At 44.9% G+C, this 19,643-nt stretch overlaps 1 protein-coding gene across 1 annotated transcript; it reads left to right on the top strand.

Annotated features, from left to right (window-relative positions):
* The first annotated feature begins 3,965 nt into the window (after positions 1–3,965).
* On the top strand, positions 3,966–19,134 carry LOC149350732 (inositol monophosphatase 2). The gene is made up of 8 exons (XM_089579844.1): positions 3,966–4,187; positions 4,273–4,406; positions 4,556–4,660; positions 4,768–4,813; positions 7,565–7,673; positions 14,691–14,796; positions 16,480–16,631; positions 18,915–19,134. Exons 1-8 carry the CDS (start codon positions 4,119–4,121, stop codon positions 19,019–19,021), a joined length of 828 nt encoding a protein of 275 aa, XP_089435970.1. The 5' UTR covers positions 3,966–4,118; the 3' UTR covers positions 19,022–19,134.
* Positions 19,135–19,643: the final 509 nt, after the last annotated feature.

The following is a 19,643-nucleotide window of genomic DNA, read 5'->3' as shown; positions in this document are numbered from 1 at the left end:
TCACGATACAACCAACACTGTCCGCATACCACTGACAAGAGCTGACGCAGCAAGGCACCTTCAACTGCTCGCCCGAAACCTGACTGTAACGTCGTGGTCTGCCCCTGGAGGTTGGTCACCCCGCTCGCATCACTTCAACCTCTTGCTCCAACATCACATACCATTCGGCCTCCCCCGCGGTGATACTACGCTGTTGTGCCGCCTGTGGCTGGGAGTGGCGTTCACAAATGCCTATTCCCATCTGATCACAATGGCTGACTCTCCTGCGTGTGACCAGTGCGGTTGTGACGAAACGATCAGCCACCTCCTCTGTGACTGCCCTCGTTTTGAGCGAGAGCGCGGTGTCCTAAGTGTTTCTCTGCTCCGCTTGGACTCGCGTCCTTTAACAGAGTCTAACGTTCTGGGGCCTTGGACTCAACCTTCCAGACAACGGAAAGCGGTGAAAGCGCTCCTGACTTTCTTAAAAGACTCGGGGTTGCATTCCCGCCTATAATCTTTAAGTTTTCAGTGCGCGCCCTCTGTCCCTGTGACATGGTGGTCGCTGGACACTTAGAAAACTCATTTCCTTGCCGCTCTTTTTCCTTTTTTCCCCTTTGTTCCCCTCCCCAAGTGTAGGGTAGCCAACTGGGCATCGCCTGGTTAACCTCCCTGCCTTTCCGTCCTTTTCTCTCTCTCTCTCTCTCTCTTAAATTAGCGGAGGCAGTGAATTCAGGGAGAGCCTGAAGTACAATTTAAATATTGCACACTTTTATGTTTCACGGTCTGTCGTTTATGCCCAGAAAATTGCAAGACATTTAGGCAGCGAGGTTTTTTTCAGCGGGAAATCGTCCTGGCGGTCCAGGTAATTCATATGAATCAAGTGGACGAATAAACATACCAAATGCCGTTTGAACGGCGTATTCCTTTCGGCTACACGGTAAATGGATCGAATTTCGATGGGGACGAAATTCTAGAGGCCCGTGCACGTTAAAGAACCCCAGGTGGTCGAAATTTCCAAAGCCCTTCATTACGGCGTCCCTCATCGCCTGAGTCGCTTTGGGACGTTAAACCCGCACAAACCATAAACCAAAATCTAATATTTGCAAAAACCGGCGGGTTCACGAGTGAATGACATGGAGAGCACGCAAAAAAAAAACAACCTGAATTTAAAGAGGCTCTAAACACCTTCCAAGGAGGGTATACCAACTCGCTCAATCACTGCAGTACCGCAACTTTATTAGAGCCCCTTTAAGAAGCCCTTTAAGACATCACTGAAATCTATTTTGGCGCCACAATACGTATCGTTTTAGGCAAGGTGTATTCATATATGTTTCATTAATATGTATACCGCGTACTAACTAAGGAGCCGCCGTGGTGGCTAAGTTGTTTTGGTGCTCGGCTGCTGACCCGAATTAAGACGCGGGTTCGATCCCGGCCGCGGCGGTTGCATTTCGATGGAGGCGAAATGCGGAGCCCTTCACTACGGCGTCCCTCTAACCCATAAACCAAACCAAAACTGTATTAAAGGGGCTGTGAAAGGGGCTCTAATAAAGTTGCGGTGTGCGTGAGATGTTAAAGCACGCTGCTTCACGAATATTCTCCAGCAAGAGTTTTTTTTAATACGCTTTGTTAAAGCTAAGTTATATGTAGCCAAAATTCACACCTTTCCCTCGCCTTCGTCACTTCTTGCACGCTGGAAGGTCGGCGCTCCTCCTCCGGCTCCACCTCAAAAGGCGGAGCTTGCTCACCCGCCGGAGCTACGCGTCTTATTGGCCGCGCCAATGGCAACTGCCTGACGTACGTCTGAAAGAATTGAACCAATAGCCACCTCTGAACTTGTATACGCAGGTGCGAGGGACGGAGGAGGGTGCGAGCATGAAAAACTCGCCGGGAAGTGCTCATCAACTTTCGCGCGTGATTGTGGGTTCTCTGCTGAGCGTAGAAGTGCATCATTTGGCTCAGGCTTTCGTCACAACACATGAAATGATTGAGCGAGTTGATGTGCTCTCCTCGGAAGGTGTTTCAGAGCCCCTTACAGAGACCGCTTAACCAGGCGCATCCTTGAAGCTTTCTAACTGAAGGAAACCAAGTTCTTATGTTGGTGTTCTATTTACAAAGTGAGCTCTCTCAAACCCAAGCCCAATATCTAGAATTTTGGTCCCTCATTTGCCCCGCTATAGCTGGTTGAAGCGTTTTTTTTTACATGGTTGTGCGCTTTATTGTAGCTCTGCGTTAGTTCCTTTATCTATGCTTCTATGGCTTCCTGTTTTTCTAACGCTTTCTTTCCTTTCTACCTGGCGACAGGTTTCTTCCCCGGTCCCTCCACTTTGTTCAAGCTCCCTGTTTTCGCTGCCACCCACATGCGCCGACCGTTTTTCATTATTGCATTCATTAACAGCAGCTTCGAGCTATCCCTCTCTTGTAATAAGGTTTCATTCATTCATTCATTCATTCATTCATTCATTCATTCATTCATTCATTCATTCATTCATTCATTCATTTGTGTCTACTTCAAGACCAACCGCTCACCGTTCGTGTCGTCAGATGTGGTTTTAATTTTCCAAGGCATCTGCTTGTCGTTTAGATTTGCTTGACTTATAAGTATGCCCTTATAGGTATATCTTAGCAGCAGACGACGCGCTGCAGACACTGCACCGTGAGTCAGTGCAACGGTCAGTGCTTTTAGTACGTGAACGAACAGGATTTTTTCTGCTGGGCTGGCTGCATGAAGTTCTATGAATTCAACATTCGCCTTGTTGGCGAGGGTAACGCTGCTTGAGAAAACTAAGCATAGCAAGCATGGTTTAAAGCATTCTCGTCGCGACAAGCAAAAGAGCAGAAAGGCAACCGATCGCGCTCCGACTGCGTACAGCGCCACCACTGCATGCATTACGAGAGCCATGGAGGAAAAAAAAAAAGTTTTTTTTTCCTCCATGACGAGAGCGGACACAAGGTCTATTGAAATAGGTCGCGAAGCCGGGGCTTGAATGCGGTCCAGAACCAAGTGCTAGCGACATCAAATTAGTGGTGGAACTAAAGCGCCAAAATGAAATGAGTGAACAAGCACGACTAGAAGAAGAAAAATATTAGGACATATTTTGTGTTTCAAAAGCATTCAAAAACAAATGCAATGATTCCGTTTTAAAATGTTTTAGTTGTGTGCATTTTGTTAGAAAGTATAGCGCTTGCTTTGTAAAAATTTTATGACAGCGTTCGCTCAGAGCAGCGACAATGGCAGCGGGACGATGTCAAGGTTGACGGTGCTCTGATGTAATACCCTGGTAATATCTTTTGACCATTCTGCTCAACGTTATTGTTCCATTAACGTTGATTCTGCTTGCTTTTGTTTGAAACTCGATTCTGCTAGCCCTACTTTTTTCTCGTTGCTTGTTGCTCGAGTTCTTGGTGTGCATCGTTCGTGTACAGTTTCCGCTTTTCCCTTTTGCCAGCGCTTCTGTGTAGTTTCGTTCGGTTGGGTGCGGTTCTGTCGCTTTTGCCCCAAAAGGGCATCGTCTGTGGCCATGGGGCCCCCGTACGCAAAAAAGAGGTGTGCGGTTGCACGATGTGCGAGCGATAACCTGTCTGGCGGCGTCACATTTCATCGCTTCAGCGCTACACCTGCGACATTCAGCGCGACACCTGAGGCGAGGACGAAGGAAAAAGGCACAACGAGAACTGACTACCTAAAAATAGCGTTGGTGGTCGGCACTCGTCGTGTCTTCTTTCTTCGTTCTCGTGTCGGGTGTCGCGCTGAAGCGTCGCGGCGTTCAGCAGTTTATTTTTCCCGCCAAGCAGCACGTGACGCTGACGTCACGAATATGACGTCACTAAAACAAGTGACTTTAACGTCGCGTTTTTGTTTTAATTATGACGTCACTTTTTAGTTGTCCACGCATTTCGAAGACGGCGCTGGCTGCGCACCACATGCCGCCATGTTTTGAACGTATGGGTATATGCTACCTTGGCGGACACCCCTCTTCAAAAGGAGGAGCGCGGAGACGGGGGACTAGCAAGTATTGCAATATCTCTAGGGGCCACAGCACAGGCGCTCCGTCGATCCGTTGGTTTCGTGTTTAATCGTATTATTCGTGTTACGGCGCTTAGCACGCACGTGCTGCAGCAAAAAAAATAATCTGGGTATGCCTGGTAATCAAGACATTCAGCTGTACTTTTCTAGAGCTTTGGAACTCGTGAAGGAAGCTGGAACGGTAAAGTATGTTACGCATGTTTGTGAATGTTGTTGAATGGAGAAGCAATTGGTGTATTTAATGATGCTTTAAATCTTTGCAACAGGTTGTGCGAAAGGCACTTGGCGAAGGAAAACAAGTTGACACAAAGTCGGAATTTAGTGATCTGGTTACGCAGTATGATAAACAAGTGGAACAGCTGCTCATTGGTAAACTTCGAGAGCAGTTTCCGAATCACAAGTAAGCGTGCCGGTAGAGGTTCAACAGATCGCGTGAGCGATGGTGGTGTCCGTTGGCAGATCTGACGTTCAGGCTCACTGCGGATGTAGCGTCTCAATTGTCCTCGCCTACCTTTTTATCTCCTCCAACCCCCATTTCTTTTTTGCAAGGTTCATCGGAGAGGAGTCTGCTGTTGCTGGTGTCAAAAACCAGCTTACGGACAATCCGACGTGGATTATTGATCCAATAGACGGGACCACAAATTTTGTGCATGGGTAATGTTTCCTCTCCGCTACTTCACCATGCTTTGCAATAAATGCTTTCAACTTTAATTGCGAACTCTGCCGTGCGAACATTATCCGTTGTCATTCTCTCCCTCTAGGTTTCCAGTTGTTGCAGTGTCTGTCGCACTTGCTGTCCAGAAAGAGGTGATGTCCAGTTATTTATCTTTCTTTGGTAAAACATTAGTTAGTCAAGTTAGGAAAATAATTAGCCCCCTGTGGAATATGTGTATTTAATTGCCTGATTTTAATAATACAAATTAAACTTGCCTTCTAATGGATACAGTAAAGTAATTTTTCCAAATGCAGTAAATGATCAGCTATATCATATTTATTTTCTTTAGTGTGCTATGCAGCAGTGGTCAACAGCCATTGTGTGTGTCATCTCTTTTTCGTCCCGTGTCCGCGCGCTGTTTCCCTCGCATTCATTCGGTGCATCAGTTCAGCATTCAGTGCCAAATATGCTGCAATGCCTGAAGAGTGTTGAACCTACCCTGCCTCAGTGCTGTCAAGGTACCTTCAGGAAAAGTTTCTCTAAAATGCCTTGACATCACAAGAACCCCGCAGTTACGCTTTAAGCGGCTGCAAGCGATGTGGAGGGTTACTGGACAACAGAACACTGTTACATTTTTGAGAGATACCTTGTAAAGTTTTAGGCTGAAATCTGTTTTACCTGGAACAATGTTTTTAGACTTGTGACAAGAAAAAAAATGGAACACTCCGAAGTCAGGAACACCTTTGTGTAGATTGTAGAAGCGTTCCTTGTGTCTGGCATTGTTAATTGATCACTGATGATCTAATCACATTTATCAGTGATTCATTCATTTGTTTCCTTGCTCTCACGTACTCCTACTCTAATCACTCACTCTTGCTTACTCAGTCACGTTTCAGCACTGCCTGTAACAGCATTTTATGGCCTATTAAAGTAATGCCATCACATACTACTGTTGCCCAGCAAAGGACTGGTGAATTCGCACATTTCAAAATGTGAGCTGCTGAGAAGATGCAGTCTTAGACTATTTCTAAAGTCCTGAAAGGCCAAAGACACAGACAGCAATGCTACGAATACAGGTGGTTGAGTATGCGCAGTAGAATAATGGAAAATAAAAACCTAGTTTTAACCATGTCTGGTTGTAACTTAGTGGCTGTAGTTTATGCAAGTAAAGTATTTCGTGCCTTGCTATGAGTAGAAAGCCATGTTTGTTGATTATATTAATTGATCAGAATGATCCCAAGTAACTGCAATTTATGAGTTGTTATATCAGAATGATCCCAAGTAACTGCAATTTATGAGTTGTTACTTGAAAAAGACTCCCCTTCGAATATTTCCTTGAAATATGGCTCCATTTTCCTTGTGATTTTTGGAAGATAAGCCAAAAACAGAAAGCCCATGTTTGTGCTCTATATGCACTGCACTATTACAAAGGGTTGTACTTATTTTGTTTAAACCGAAAAAAGAAAACCCATAAAAGTTGGCAGAATTCAATTTTCAAAGTTTTCGTTTGAACCAAACAAGGCCAGTATTCTTGGCTTGCACACCACAGCTAGCTGGCTGTTGAGTAGCAGTTACACTCAGTCAAAGCAGAAAATTAACAAAGTACAGAAGCCAGGGGCGTGGTTGGGAAGACGGTGGTATACTGTCGGATTAGCGCAGTTTTGCCTTTTGAGGTATTGCTGCACTACTGTACACGCCTCTGCTGACCGAAAGGCTCCAAATTCTGGCCACCTGCTAGGAAGCACTGTTTGCTGTCATCACCCATTTAGGGCTGTTACTTGGTTGAGCAGGTCTCTCCACTGCATTTAAGGTATTGATGCGGAACCAAGCATAAGTGTCACGAAAACGTGTCATGTTCTAGCTATCATGGTGATTCAGCGGCAGTTCAATTGCCGCAGTCAACATGCGGACCACATTATGCCTCACCCCCTTGCTCAGCCTAGCACAGCATCTGAATGATAACATGACAACCTAGTTTTCAGAAGCAAGCTTTCACTTTCATTTTTGTCTGATGGCTCATCATTTAGCCTTGTTATTTCCTTTTTTTATTGGTCCTATAGCACTTCCTTCTACAAGCACAGCTTTAAGCACTACTGTTTATACATTAGTTATTTATAAATCAACTGTTCATGCTGACAGAAAGGGCAGAATAGATTCTAGGTTACTCTTTACAGCACAGAAATACGTTATATCGCTGAAAAAAGTCGGTAATTAGTCATTACAAAAAGTAATTCAGCAAAAAAAATGAAAAGTGTTCTAAAATAAACAATGAAATAAGTCCACAGAATTAAAAAAAATAAAAACCAAGAACTCCAACCCTTAACTATTAGGTCAGTGAGAGAATTCTACACACAGTTCTAAGCGTTCAACTTGTACTTGGGCCAGCTGTATATTCATGCTGATATTTCAGGTTTCGTTCAGTCTTGAGAATAATTGAGGCTTCTCTCACTGCATGTATTTTTGCCTAAAAGTAATTTCTGCCTGTGGGCATAATTTACTTACTTTTCTCGGTAGAATGTTTTCTAAGGGTGAACATGCTTTCTTGATTTGTGCTGTGCACAGTTCATGTACTGCCTGTTACAAAAGCTCCCAGGTAGTGCACCTGTGGCAGTTGTGTGGTTGCAGGCATTTGTTGGTAAAACAGCTACGCTAATTCATTTATGTGGGGCCATGTGTTGTGGTTGAATTCTTGCTCGATATCAGTAATAGTAAAACTAGTGAGTGTTAGCAATCACTGTGTCACTATGCAGCCGCATATTCATAGTGGTTACGAGTGCTTTGGTGTGGGAACGTTGCAACATATAATACCATGAGGTCTTGAGTGGTGTTTGTTTCCAGAGCTTCGCTTTCTTCAATGCTCTGTGTACTTATACCAAAATTTCTGCAATTGCGACTCCTGATAGGTTGCACTGGGCATCGTGTACAATCCAGTACAGGACAGGATGTACACTGCAATCAAAGGGCATGGTGCCTTTTGCAATGGCAGCAAGCTAAAAGTTTCTGGACAAGACGGTAAGGTTGCATCCAATTGCACACGTGAATTGCCTTGCATATTCATAAAGCGTGTCAGTACTAAATGTGTGCTGCTGCGGTAATATTCAGCACTATTGTGAACTGTGTCTTTGGTTCTACAATGCCATGAGAGGTCCATTGTAGCAGTAGACTTAAATTTAATGATGTTTGAACAAATGCCCTTTTGCTAGAGTTAAACCTTGTCAAACTAGAATTCGATATGGATGGTGGTGGTTTTTGTGTTTCAAGGTTTAGTTCGCACGTTTACTCTTTTATTAAGTTGCGTTCTGCTAAATGTCCTTGAAATTAACACTAAACTGGTTACACACGTTCACACAAACGATAGAACCCCTCTGTTACATTTTTTTTTCATTGTACCTCAAGAAAAAAAAAATGTACAGCCATGAAACTTCATTGTCGAACACAGCACATGAAAAAATTGCATCGTTGTTTGCTACTTTTTTTTTTCTTCCTTGTAAGTGCACTATGCTTCTCTAGAATTAGCAAGACATTGTGGCTGTCGCTATTGTTTGGGATGTTGAACCCCACCAAGGGCGTCCGCAGAATTTTTTGCAGGGGGGGGCCCCATTGGTTGTTGGCGCCGGAGGGGGGGGGGGGGGGGGGTATGTTCGTAGCAAAAAGGCACTATTTGCGGAGTAAATTTATTTATTTACATACAAATAAAATAAATAAGTAAAATACACACATGAAAGAAAAATTACAAACAGCAAATTAAAGCGAGGCTAGGAGAGATACATTGGAGTTTATCAACGAAGAAACAATTAAAATTAATAAAAATGCAAAAAGATACTATCACTTCGTGGAGAAGAGTGCTCAGTCTTGCTGCATACGGGTTCTCGACACACCCGGATTGATGACCAGCACACAGCACAATATGTTCACAAACACGCAACGACAGTCACTCAGTCAGTCTTCCTTGAACAGAAACTGTAGACGCCTCGGATTTTTCTGGGCGAATTGCGTGATGACACTGGTGATAAATTCATTTCTGTGCTTCATTACACGCTCTCGGTGCACACTCATCATACAAAGGCCGTCCAGTCTGTCGTTTGTCATCGTTGAGCGTAGCCACGTTTTCACTCTCCTCATTGTACTGAAGGAGCGTTCGACCGTACAGGTAGTAACTGGCAAAGCCAGAGCCACCTCAATGGCTTTTGCAACACCAGGGAAGAATGTCTTGGCCTGATGTAGAAGCTCGCAGTAAGTTATTTCTGATGGGTCCCCAGTTTTGTTGCACCACATCTCGTACCAAGAGATGGCCTCTTCCTTGAAGTTGTCGATGCCGTAAAAGCACTGGAGTTCTTCGGCGAGAACAGCGAACTCAACACGGCTCAAGTGCTTCATTTTTGATGGATGCAGCTGGAGAAGTTTGAAGCTCCTCTCATTGCTTTCAGAAAAGCGCCGAGCTAAAGAAGCAGTGAGGGAGTCCAAGTACGGCACATATATTGCCACACGGTAGTATTCCTCTGGCGACTGAATCCCGTAGTTGTCTCGGTGGGCCTGACGAGAGACTTGTCTTGGTACAGATATCACCACATTTAAGTGATTGGCTGCCTCCCTTGCTGCATTCATGATGTTAGAGAACTCCTCTACAGCGTTTGTCCGGTGGCCGCGAAAAATACGTTGTAGCTCAGTGATGTGGCCATGCACAGAATGGAAGTCCATGGATACACCTTGCAGAATGTTTGTAGCTGGTTCGAGCCGAGCGCTGTACTTCGCTACAATATGCAAGCAGACGATGAAAGATGAGCTTGTTGTTGCGCAGTAGAGGATGTGAGCTCGTTGTCTAGTTGCAGCGTTCGAGCATGATTCCGTGGACGCGAGCTGCTCGAGTGCTTCGACTATGGCCACGTAATGCTGAGAGAAGATCCTAATAGACTTGTACTTTGCAGACCATCTTGTCTCACACAGCATCGGAATGTTGGGCACCAATTTTCTCCGGAGCACGCTCTCGCGGAAGAAGTTTATGGTTTGTTTGATTATCCCAATTGTGTTTCGAATTTCAGAGACGTCGTTCAAATCGTTGATGACGAGATTTAGTTTGTGACTTGCACAGTGGAAAAATAGTGCCTTCGGGAACTGTTTTTGTATAATTTTGTTCACTCCAGCTTCTTTTCCAGCCATTGTAGAGCATCCATCGTACCCCTGTCCAACGAGGTTCGAAAGAATCAGTCCGACATTCGTCAAAAGCTTCAAGATTGCCGCGGCGATGCAAGCGGAGTTTAATTGCTCCAGCTCTACAAATCCCAAAAACTGCTCTCGAACGCACACTTCGACTTCCGCCTTGTCAATAAAGCGAACGCCTATAGACATCTGCTCTTTTCCTGAAATATCTGCAGTTTCGTCAGCAAGAACGGAAAAAGCAAACGCTTTGTTAGTTTCGGTAACTATCTGCTCTCTCAGGATGTCGCCACAGATTGTGATGATCTCGTTCTGGACGCGGACAGAAGTGTACTTGGCATTGCCAGCAGAAGAAGCGAAGTGCTCCTGAAGTAGAGTATCTCCAGCTTCTACACGAAAGTCAAGCAGATCATTGAAGACTCCACTATCGGACTGCTTGCCGCGAATCGGCAAGTCATGCGTCGCGCAAAAGACAATGGTGGAAACTATTGGAAATAGTTTCTCACGGTTCCTTTCAACTTGCGCGTGCAGTGCTCTGTTCAGCTGCTGTACAAAGGGTAGCTGCTTGCCTTTCATCACATCCATAAAGTTCTGTGAGGCCGTCATTGCCTCCTGGTGCCATTGGGATTTTACGTGATCCCTGCACGCCTCGTGCATTTTTCTGTAGTTACTGAAAGCGCGCACGATAAAACTACCTTGAGTACCCCGGTGAACACGCGGAGGAAAAATGACGCAAAAACGACAAAAGGCGCCTTTCGCTGTCACTGAGTACGCAAGCCAGGGGGCGTAATCTCCCAGCCACTGATGTCGAAAAGGCCTCTTTCCAGGTGTTACATCCTTCTTAAAATCATATGTGACATTTGGCGACCATGGCTTAGTAAGAAGACGTAACTTCAAAAAGTCCGGTATGCCAGTGAGTTTAGCTTTGCCTAGAAACTCTCCTAAGTCATATTCTTGAGGCAAGTTATTTGTTTTCTTGATGTTGTCTCCGGACTTCGATCCCAAGCAAGGAGAAAGGGAATCGTTTCGGCTTACTGCGTGACCGGAGCTCGCTGGTGGAGTTCCTTCCATGGAGACGACGACGCCGGCTACTGTCCGGTGATGAAAGGTTGCATCGCTCTGGTCAAATCCGGACTTGAATCCCAAGAAAGGAGAAATGGAATCATCTCGGCCTGCTGCATCACCTGAACTCACTGTTGACAGAGTCCCTTCCATGGAGTCGACGACATCAGCTACTGTCCGGTGATAAAAGCTTGCATCACTCTGTTCAAATGCTACACCGTTGTCACATGTCACACCAGAATCTGCAGGGGCGCATTTGGATAATGCTTCGTCAGACAACCGCTGACGCTTGAAGAAGCGTCGAATATCCATCATTCGGGACCGCGCGAGACAAAGCTGGCTATGGAGTTCCTCGGGGTTGGTAGTGTTAAAAATATATACACATTGATTGGAAAAACGGTTGAATGCGTACGTTGAAAACAAAAAATGACTATGTATGCAGCGAAAACTTATTTACAAGATAAATGCACGCTCGCAGCTTCATACACCTCGCTCCATCTTGCTCGCGCAACCGCACAGTCGAGTATTTGCACACACACTACTCGCCGCTCGTCGTTTTCTCGTCCGCTGTCTTGGTTGTTCTTAGCTTCGTTGACAACCGGCCACTAAAAACACCGAAGCACAAACAAAGAGGCGCGCACACGCAAGGAACGCCGCGCGACTTCCGAGGGGAAGGGACACTCGCCACTCCGGTCGGAAAATTTGTTTTGTGTGTTTTTATGAGGTTCAGAGCCCCAAAACGACTCAGGCTATGAGGGACGGACGGTCTCTTTACCATGCACTGACATCGCACAGTACATGGGCGCTGTTGGGATTTGAGGCCCAGCCAGAGGTGACAGGCGAGCCAGGCAAGCCAGGCAGGCGCCATCGGGCTGCCTTGACCAAAGGCGCTGGTTTCCGGAGAAGACGCAAGGAACGCTGGTGTGGGGGCGCCTCTGGAGACTGCGTCGCCGTGAACAAAAGCAGCTAATCCCCTTTGCCGAAAATTCTGAAAGCGGCGCTTGTACCGAACTGCGCTCTCCCGTGGATCGGAGGAGACAGCGAGCGGCGGCGGCGCCAACTCATCGCCCGCTTGCCCCTGAGCAGTCCGACAAAGCGGGGATGGACACGGCTGATTTGTCCCTCCCTCCTGAAGAATTCATCGGTGGCCGGGGTGTGCACTGTCTGCCTCCGTGTCACTATCTCTCTAGAGATCAAAGAAACAGGCACACATCTCAAGACGGCTCGAAACACATGCTCGCCGGTGCCGCTGTATGTCTGCAACGACGCGTCCCCGGACGCGGCACTTTGCAGATGTGACCCAAAGCGTGGAAGCAGGGCCGCTTTTACTCTTTTGGCTGAGCGCACCGCCGCCCCTGACGTGCGGCCATCACTCACGGTTCGAGTGAGTGATTTTCCAGGGGGGTGCAGCCGCCCCCCCTTGCCCCCCCCTCCGGACGCCCATGAACCCCACCATCATAGGCATGCACAGGCCTCTTCATAAGTGGGAGCAAAAGTTATAGCATCTGTTCATGTCTTCTGGGTAGCAGGGAAAAATAGGGAACAATATTTGAGCCCCCCTCCCTAGTGCTTCCATTACTCTTGGTTAGCAGAGTTAGGTTGTAAGGCCACTTTGAAAAACAAAAAATCATGTTTTAAATTTGTGTGTTATCAGTGTACCCATTCATTTCTGAAAGAAGGGCACGAAAAATTATGCTTGTAATTAACACTGGTCCAAAGATACAGCCATAGTTTTAACCCCGTGCGCATCTCGCGAAACCGAAACGAAAAGTTTCCCAGCGACGTAGTTCCTTAGTTTTGCAATGTTAGTTTTTTTTTTCAGTTTAGATTGATAGTAACTGTTTCTTAACATGTATGTCTATTTTTGTTTGTATTAATTAAAATGCACACAAGAAGTACACGCAACATTTAGAACACATTGGTTGGTTATGTCAGCCTACCAACGCTGAAGTTTGGTTTGTATGACAACGTGCATAATTTAAACTACAGTAACAGAGGCATGCTAGACATCGTGAGGCACATTGGGATCAAACCTGGTCTGCACACACTGAAAGCTTGCCTGACAGGTGACCAACAACATATCTGAAAATCCTCCCGCCAGTCTACTGATGCCGCAAAAACCATGAGAAAATAAAAGTGAGTTGCCGCACAACCAGATTGAAGTAAAAGGAAGACTAAGGAGGAGCTGAGGTACAGATATGGTGGATCTCAACTCACCTGCGGAATGTTTTGTGGCATTCTTAGTTATTCCCAATCTTTCTAGTTGTTTTCCTCGAAACTCACTTTTTTGCCATTCTTTCTTATGCAAACATGCCCAACTTTATTCCTGCTCAAGATTTTTTAATGAAACTTTGCAGATTTATTATTATTTATATAGCTGTGCAATGAACCACAATAAGAGGAATCATGCAATAAGTTTTGTTGTTCCTGCATTCTTTTTTTTTTCTCAAAAGATACCTGTATGAAAACTATTGTTTTCGGTCATTTCAGTATTATACGATAACAATTCAAAATGTCATAATTATTTTGGTTCATTGCACAGGTCAAGTCTTTGTATATATAACTGCAAAAGGAATTTGCCTTGTGATCAACTAAATTAAAGTTGTGACTGCTGACATCAGGTGTATATTTGCGCAATTTAAAAAAATAAATAGGTAGTAAAGAGGGAGATTGGCAGCGGTAGCAGTCGCATCGCCAGCGTACAGCACAAGATCCATGCGTTGTTTGTCTGAGCTCAGCCTGGCTTTTTCGACTGCTCTTCCTTTGGCTGGCTCCCCGTGCCTCATCTTGTGAGCATACTTGTCTCAATGGCCTCCTATCTATGTTTGCTTATGCTTGGTGTTGCAATCAGTCATTCCTGACCCCATCAGTGCAAATTTGGATATGTCTGCCTGCCTCAGTCACCTGACTTAACCAGTAGACTCTGTCTTCCTACGCCTGCTTGTGAAAAGTGTGACATCACATGTGTAAAAATTGCCAGTGCTGAAGATTCGCTGCCTCACTGCCTTCACAAATCTCAGCAATCTGTTCCCTCTCAGCCCCTTTCCCTCCCTACCCTGTGTTCTCACACCATAAAGGTCCTGCAAGCTCATAATATGGGCATAATGCCGCCCACAGGTGCTTTAATTTTCTGAGTTTTAAAAAGCACTTATCCACGACAGATACATTTTTGTGCCATGGCAAAAAAACAATGTATTTGGCCCAGTGGGCTGAGGGAATCCATGATGAAAACTGTCATGGATCACAACTTAAAGGAGGTCTGAGGAGAATGGATAACCTTGCTCAATTTCTACTTTTTCTCATCATGAACACATAGCAGCTTTTTCATGCTCATGCCCTCCTTCTTCCACACGATCCTGTGTAATTCTGTTCAGAGATCACTAATGGTTAGACTCTTTCAGGCATCACACAGCTACCATGGCTGTGGCCAGTCAGTAGTGTCTTGCGGGTCAAGAAGCCCCCCCCCCCCCCCCCCCCCCCCCCACCCCCCCCCTTGGGGAAAAAGTGATGAGAGGAAAGGGAAAAGCGTGATGATGCTCAAATTCAAATTTCAAGTACAGGTAACTCAGCTTTTACAAAGTGCATTAACAGAATTCTTCCTGGAGGAGATTCATGGAGTGGCGTCCTTTAACATCCCAGGAATATCGCACCTTTATTGAGAGCCCTTTTCAGAGCCCTTTCAAGATACAAGATACAACTGGATACAACACGTTATGTAAAACTGTCCAAGAAGAAACATGCAATTATTGCATGTACCCTGATCAGAAGTCCACCAGAATGTAACCAAATCTCTTGTTCTTTTTATTTTTTCAGAGATCTCAAAGGCCCTGATTATAAGTGAAGTTGGAAGCAGCAGGGATGCTGGCCATCTGCAGTTTGTTTTCCAGAACATGCATAACCTCATGAAGAAGGCACAGGGGTATGATTTGCTACATGTGCAGTAGCAGTTATAATGTACTGTGCTACTGTAGAATCTTGATACAGTTATGGCTGATACGAATTTGTAAAATTCCCTGGCTGAGGTGCATTGGTTATGGTGTGCAAAATGTTGGGGTTCCGAACACTCTTCCGTGCCACTACGGAGGACATGAACGCGGGAGCCATGATCGCACCCTTAAGCAGTAAGCGCTACTCTCACATCGCCGATGCCACTATTGCCAGTCACGCAGTACGCATCACAAGTGGTGGCGCACGGCCCGCACATTAGAGAGATTTAGCACAGCACAATCCATTTCCGCATGCCTTCATGGCCGGCATCTGGTGCCACCTGGCACACCCTCAGGGTGATGTGCGCATGCACAGTGACTTCCCACGGAAGCGGATCTCTGCAGCGGTCACGCAGGATGCACTGTGAGCAGTGAGCAGTGGTGTGCAGTCCTCACTTATTGCTGATGCTGCATTTGTGAGTAGCGTGGCACGCACCTTGAGCACTTAGCTGTGGTGTGCGGCCGTAAATAAATCTCTTGAGCTGTAAACAGATCTGCGTGAATGAATTTCCTGCATACAGCATACAGATTTTGTTTGTTGTTTGATACAAATTTCAGGTGACAGGAATGTTTTTCGCGACCACGTGAAATTCGTATCACCGAAATTCCACTGTACATTGCTTGTTATACTTATGGCTTTTGATTCATAGTGGGCACTTCAACTTGATAGAAATTCGGTTGTCGCTGTGGTATTTTTTTAACAAATACCTGAAGTAGTGGGCAAATAGTGTGCCTAATACAGGTCAGAAAACCACTAGGAACTGCAGCCAATGCTTAGTGGCAGGAACTTACTGCATATGTGAAGGGCATGGCTCATACTTTTTTAATTTCATACATGGCTTAAAGCATAGGGGAAGGTAAAAAATTAATGGGATGCTTATCTTTGTGGCAATATAAATTTCAGCAATAGCTAGGGTGGTACCAAATGCTGGTGCCAGTTGGAGTGTTTAGTAGCTCTGGGTAGGAGTGTTGGGTTGGGGGTAGGAGTGTAAGTTAGGCATCCAACACGTATTTTCATGTGCAGTCAATCATCCATTCATATAAGGTGGGCATCCAGTGTGACAGGCACAGTAGTGGCACCGGGTTTTTTTAGAATGTACATGACGTCACTCTGCTGCCACTCGTGACATCTTTGTGTTGGGAACAATCAGCAAAGCATTTGCATGACATCTTGCATGATGTCACTATGTTCTGATCAGTCAGTGTGGCCTTTGAACCTGCTTTCTCTCTTTTTTCCTCATTGCACTCCTCCTTGTTACGCCAGCATCGATGACGCTGCAGGAATGGGAAATGTAGCCTTGAAAGCTGTCACTTAAAAAATTTCTCCATGGCTTAAAAGGTGATGAGAAACTTAGAACCCAAACCCATTTCACCTGTGCACACATTCCTGTCAGCGTACATATTCGGTGACACAGTGTGTGCGCATATCTTACTTTTTGTTTCCCAGTGTGGCCTTGTCAGCTTTATCCAAAATGTACTGTGTGAACTCACAAACATAGAAACAAAAAAAATTTAGGGGCTTATTTGGTTGCATTCTTGTAGCAGCGTGATTATGTGCTATTTCAGAACCATGGATTCTTCCTTCTCTCCCATCTTCTTTTTTTTGCACATGCCAGGTTGCGTTGCTTGGGTTCTGCTGCATTAGACATGTGTTCTGTGGCAAGTGGTGAAGCTGATGCCATGTATGAATTTGGAATTCATGTATGGGATATCGCAGCTGCAGCTCTGATTGTCACTGAGGCTGGAGGTGTTGTCATGGACACTCAGGGTAGGTGACCTTAGTTTGGTTTTCTGAGACTGGAAATTTTGTAGCAAAAATTATTAGTTTTCATGCATGCCTAAAAGGTAAACATGTACTGATTAGTGTTGACTCTTCTGTTCAGGCAGTATTTTCACCAGATATGTGTGAGTATAGTTTGCAAATAGTATTTGCCATTCTATTTGCTCCGAACATATTACCATTCGAAGTATTCGAACCTCTTAAACATTCAGAAATTATGAAATTCCCCGCTCAACAGAACTTTTGGCCAAACAGCACAGCACTTGCAAACTGCTCTCACTATAGCTACAGCATCTCGCTCATGTCATATCAGTTGTGTTGCTTGTCTCCATAGAATCGGCTGTCAACGCATGGTAAAAGTGCATGCACCATAATGCTGTGCCTCATATAAAATGAATGCACTGGCGGCTATTGAGAACTGCCGTGGTGTGGCTGCTGCACGCTCGTGGATCACAAAATGACATGCAGCACCACACGGCACATCAAATTGTATCGTGCCACGAGGTGCTGTCCGGGAAGGCAAACGGGAAGGCAGACAGGTGCCATTGCTGATGTCGTTTTCAATACAGTAAGAGACGTGGCACTCAAGGAGATGTGGCTTGATAGTGGAACGGCCTAAGCCCAGTCCACATGCTGCCTTGCTTGGCATAGTTCAGTTTCACGTCTTCAGTCTGCAACTACATTTGGACTCGTAGCGAGGCTTAGAGTGTAGTGAAACTGATACGCGAGGGCTTAGCAGGCAAGTCTCGTCAAGAACACTGCTTTTGTCGTGGCATTCTACAGCTAGTACATAGTCTTCGGGCATCGCAATTTAGCATGGGAGGGATGCACCCACCTGTGTTGTAGTCCAGACTGTTGATCTTTGTTCATTTCATGGGCTGCCATGTTGCATTTTGCCAGGCAGTGCGCTGCGCCATGTCCATGTGGGCAAGTTCCTTTTCAGCTGTTTTTTCTGCTCATTCTATTTTTTAATAGCAACCTCTTGTGTCACTCCGTCAGTAGGAGATACTGGCAGCCACCTTATTACAGTGCTTCATGACAGAATTCACTAAGCTTTTTGTCACTTAAGCATTACGTTAAAGTGTCATATTAGACATTTTTTTTACTGAATACAGTTACGTTATTCAGAGATCGTTGTACCCCAGTTATTAGTCTTCAAAAACTTTTTTTTTACTGAATACAGTTACGTTATTCAAAGATAATTGTACCCAAGTTATCAGTCTATAAAATAAATTTTATTACAATCACTACTACACATGATCCCTCTCCCCCCTTTATTTGTTGTCTGGTAGGCCTTAGGTGTAAGATCATGCTGATATCATGAAAATAAAATATGTGAGCAATACTTTCTTTTTTTTCTTTTCGTAGCTGTGTTCTGTGGAAGAGTTTGTTTTTAATTTAAACTACCTGTATGTATGTTCAAAACTATTTGTATATATTCTATTCACTTAGCAACTAGTCTTTGATTCGTATTTTTTTCGATTCGTATTCATATTTGCTTTGCAATCAAAAAAGTTCATATTCGCACATCCCTAGTTTTCGCATTGAAAAGAGTAGCTTCTTTAGCTGTGCTTGATGTGGGAAATTTTACTGGTGCCTGCGTATACAGGGAAGTTGTTGTGATGGTTAGGCAGTTATTTATAGTTAACAGCACATTTCTCTCAAGAGCTCTATCTTCGCTCAATCACTGTGGGGCTAAATTTATGTGCGAAAGTTACAAGAGAAAACTGGAGGGGGCGCTTAAGCTCTGCCTGAAGGGTATGACGCGATATCTTTAATGGGTTAATGCCCATACATGCAGAATTGGTCATTCTCTACTTTACATTCATTGATCCCTGGGAGTCCTCATTCCACTCCTGGTGCAGTGGCGCAGCGGTTAGCGCTGCACCACTGCCCCTGCAGGTGGCTGTTCCAAATGCAGCCACTGGTAGGGCTTGTGAGAACCAGGTTGCTCTTCCTGAGCAACCTCTCGCGGCCAGTCATTAATTTAATTGCCCCCTGCCATGATGAACAGTTTCCTAACAATCTGGTGGGCAGGTTGCGATGACGTCACTAGGTCACGTGACCTAGGTGGCCCACCCACCACCTAGATTGCTTCTCTGGGGATTTTTGGTTGATTTTTTTTGCTCACGGCCAACGGTGCTGACGTCGGCTTTTCTGCGACACGGGGCCCTTAACGCTGCCACATTAATACTGTTGCTTTCTGGTGTTGCTTTTAGCTGCATGGGTTCACAAGCATGACTGCTGTTGTTATATGTGGCTATTTTCCAGGTGGACCTTTGAACTTAATGCACCGAAGAGTCCTTTGTGCAAGCTCACAAGTGCTGGCAAATACTATCAGCCAAATTTTGGATCACGTCCAGCTAGAAAGTGACTAACTTCACTTTCACAATTTCCTGTTATATCATGTGGTGGAGTAGATTGATGAAGAGAATGTTCCACTTTTGTTATGCTAGAAGCCTGCAAGCATGTATGCAGTCAGTCATCATTAGTAGTGTGAATTTTAAAAATAGAGTAACTTAAGGCAGACCTCTCTGCCTGAAGTCAAGTGGAGTACACTAGCATTTTGTTGTGAATGGATAAATATAACTAGGTGCATTCAAATAGCAGAATAATCCCAGCAAACCAAAAACCTCTCAGAGACGTCTAGCTAGACGTCTCTGAGAGGTTTTTGGTTTGCTGGGATGGAACATTTTTTATATGAATGTGAAATGTATGGAGTTAATTGATTGAATGAACTGTGTTTATTTTAACAGTATTTCCTGAAGCAAATTTAATATTTTTTTACTTTTTGATGGCAGTTTTAATTGAAAGTACTGATGTCTCTTGTGCTTGCAACTTTGCAGCAGGACTGAACGCTTCCTGCTACCATCATGCATTTGCCTCTCTCTGCATGCTGGTGTTGTTTTCCTGTGCCGTTGTTTAAATCTGTGCTGAGTGATGAAACAGGTGCAGTTCAATAAAAGTTTTGTTGTCATAGAACACACCTTGACATCTGTT

Source organism: Amblyomma mixtum, chromosome 3 (assembly GCF_055824585.1).
Source record: "Amblyomma mixtum isolate Tamu chromosome 3, ASM5582458v1, whole genome shotgun sequence".
Classification (NCBI taxonomy): domain Eukaryota; kingdom Metazoa; phylum Arthropoda; class Arachnida; order Ixodida; family Ixodidae; genus Amblyomma; species Amblyomma mixtum.
This window is presented reverse-complemented; position numbering and strand designations above follow the sequence as displayed.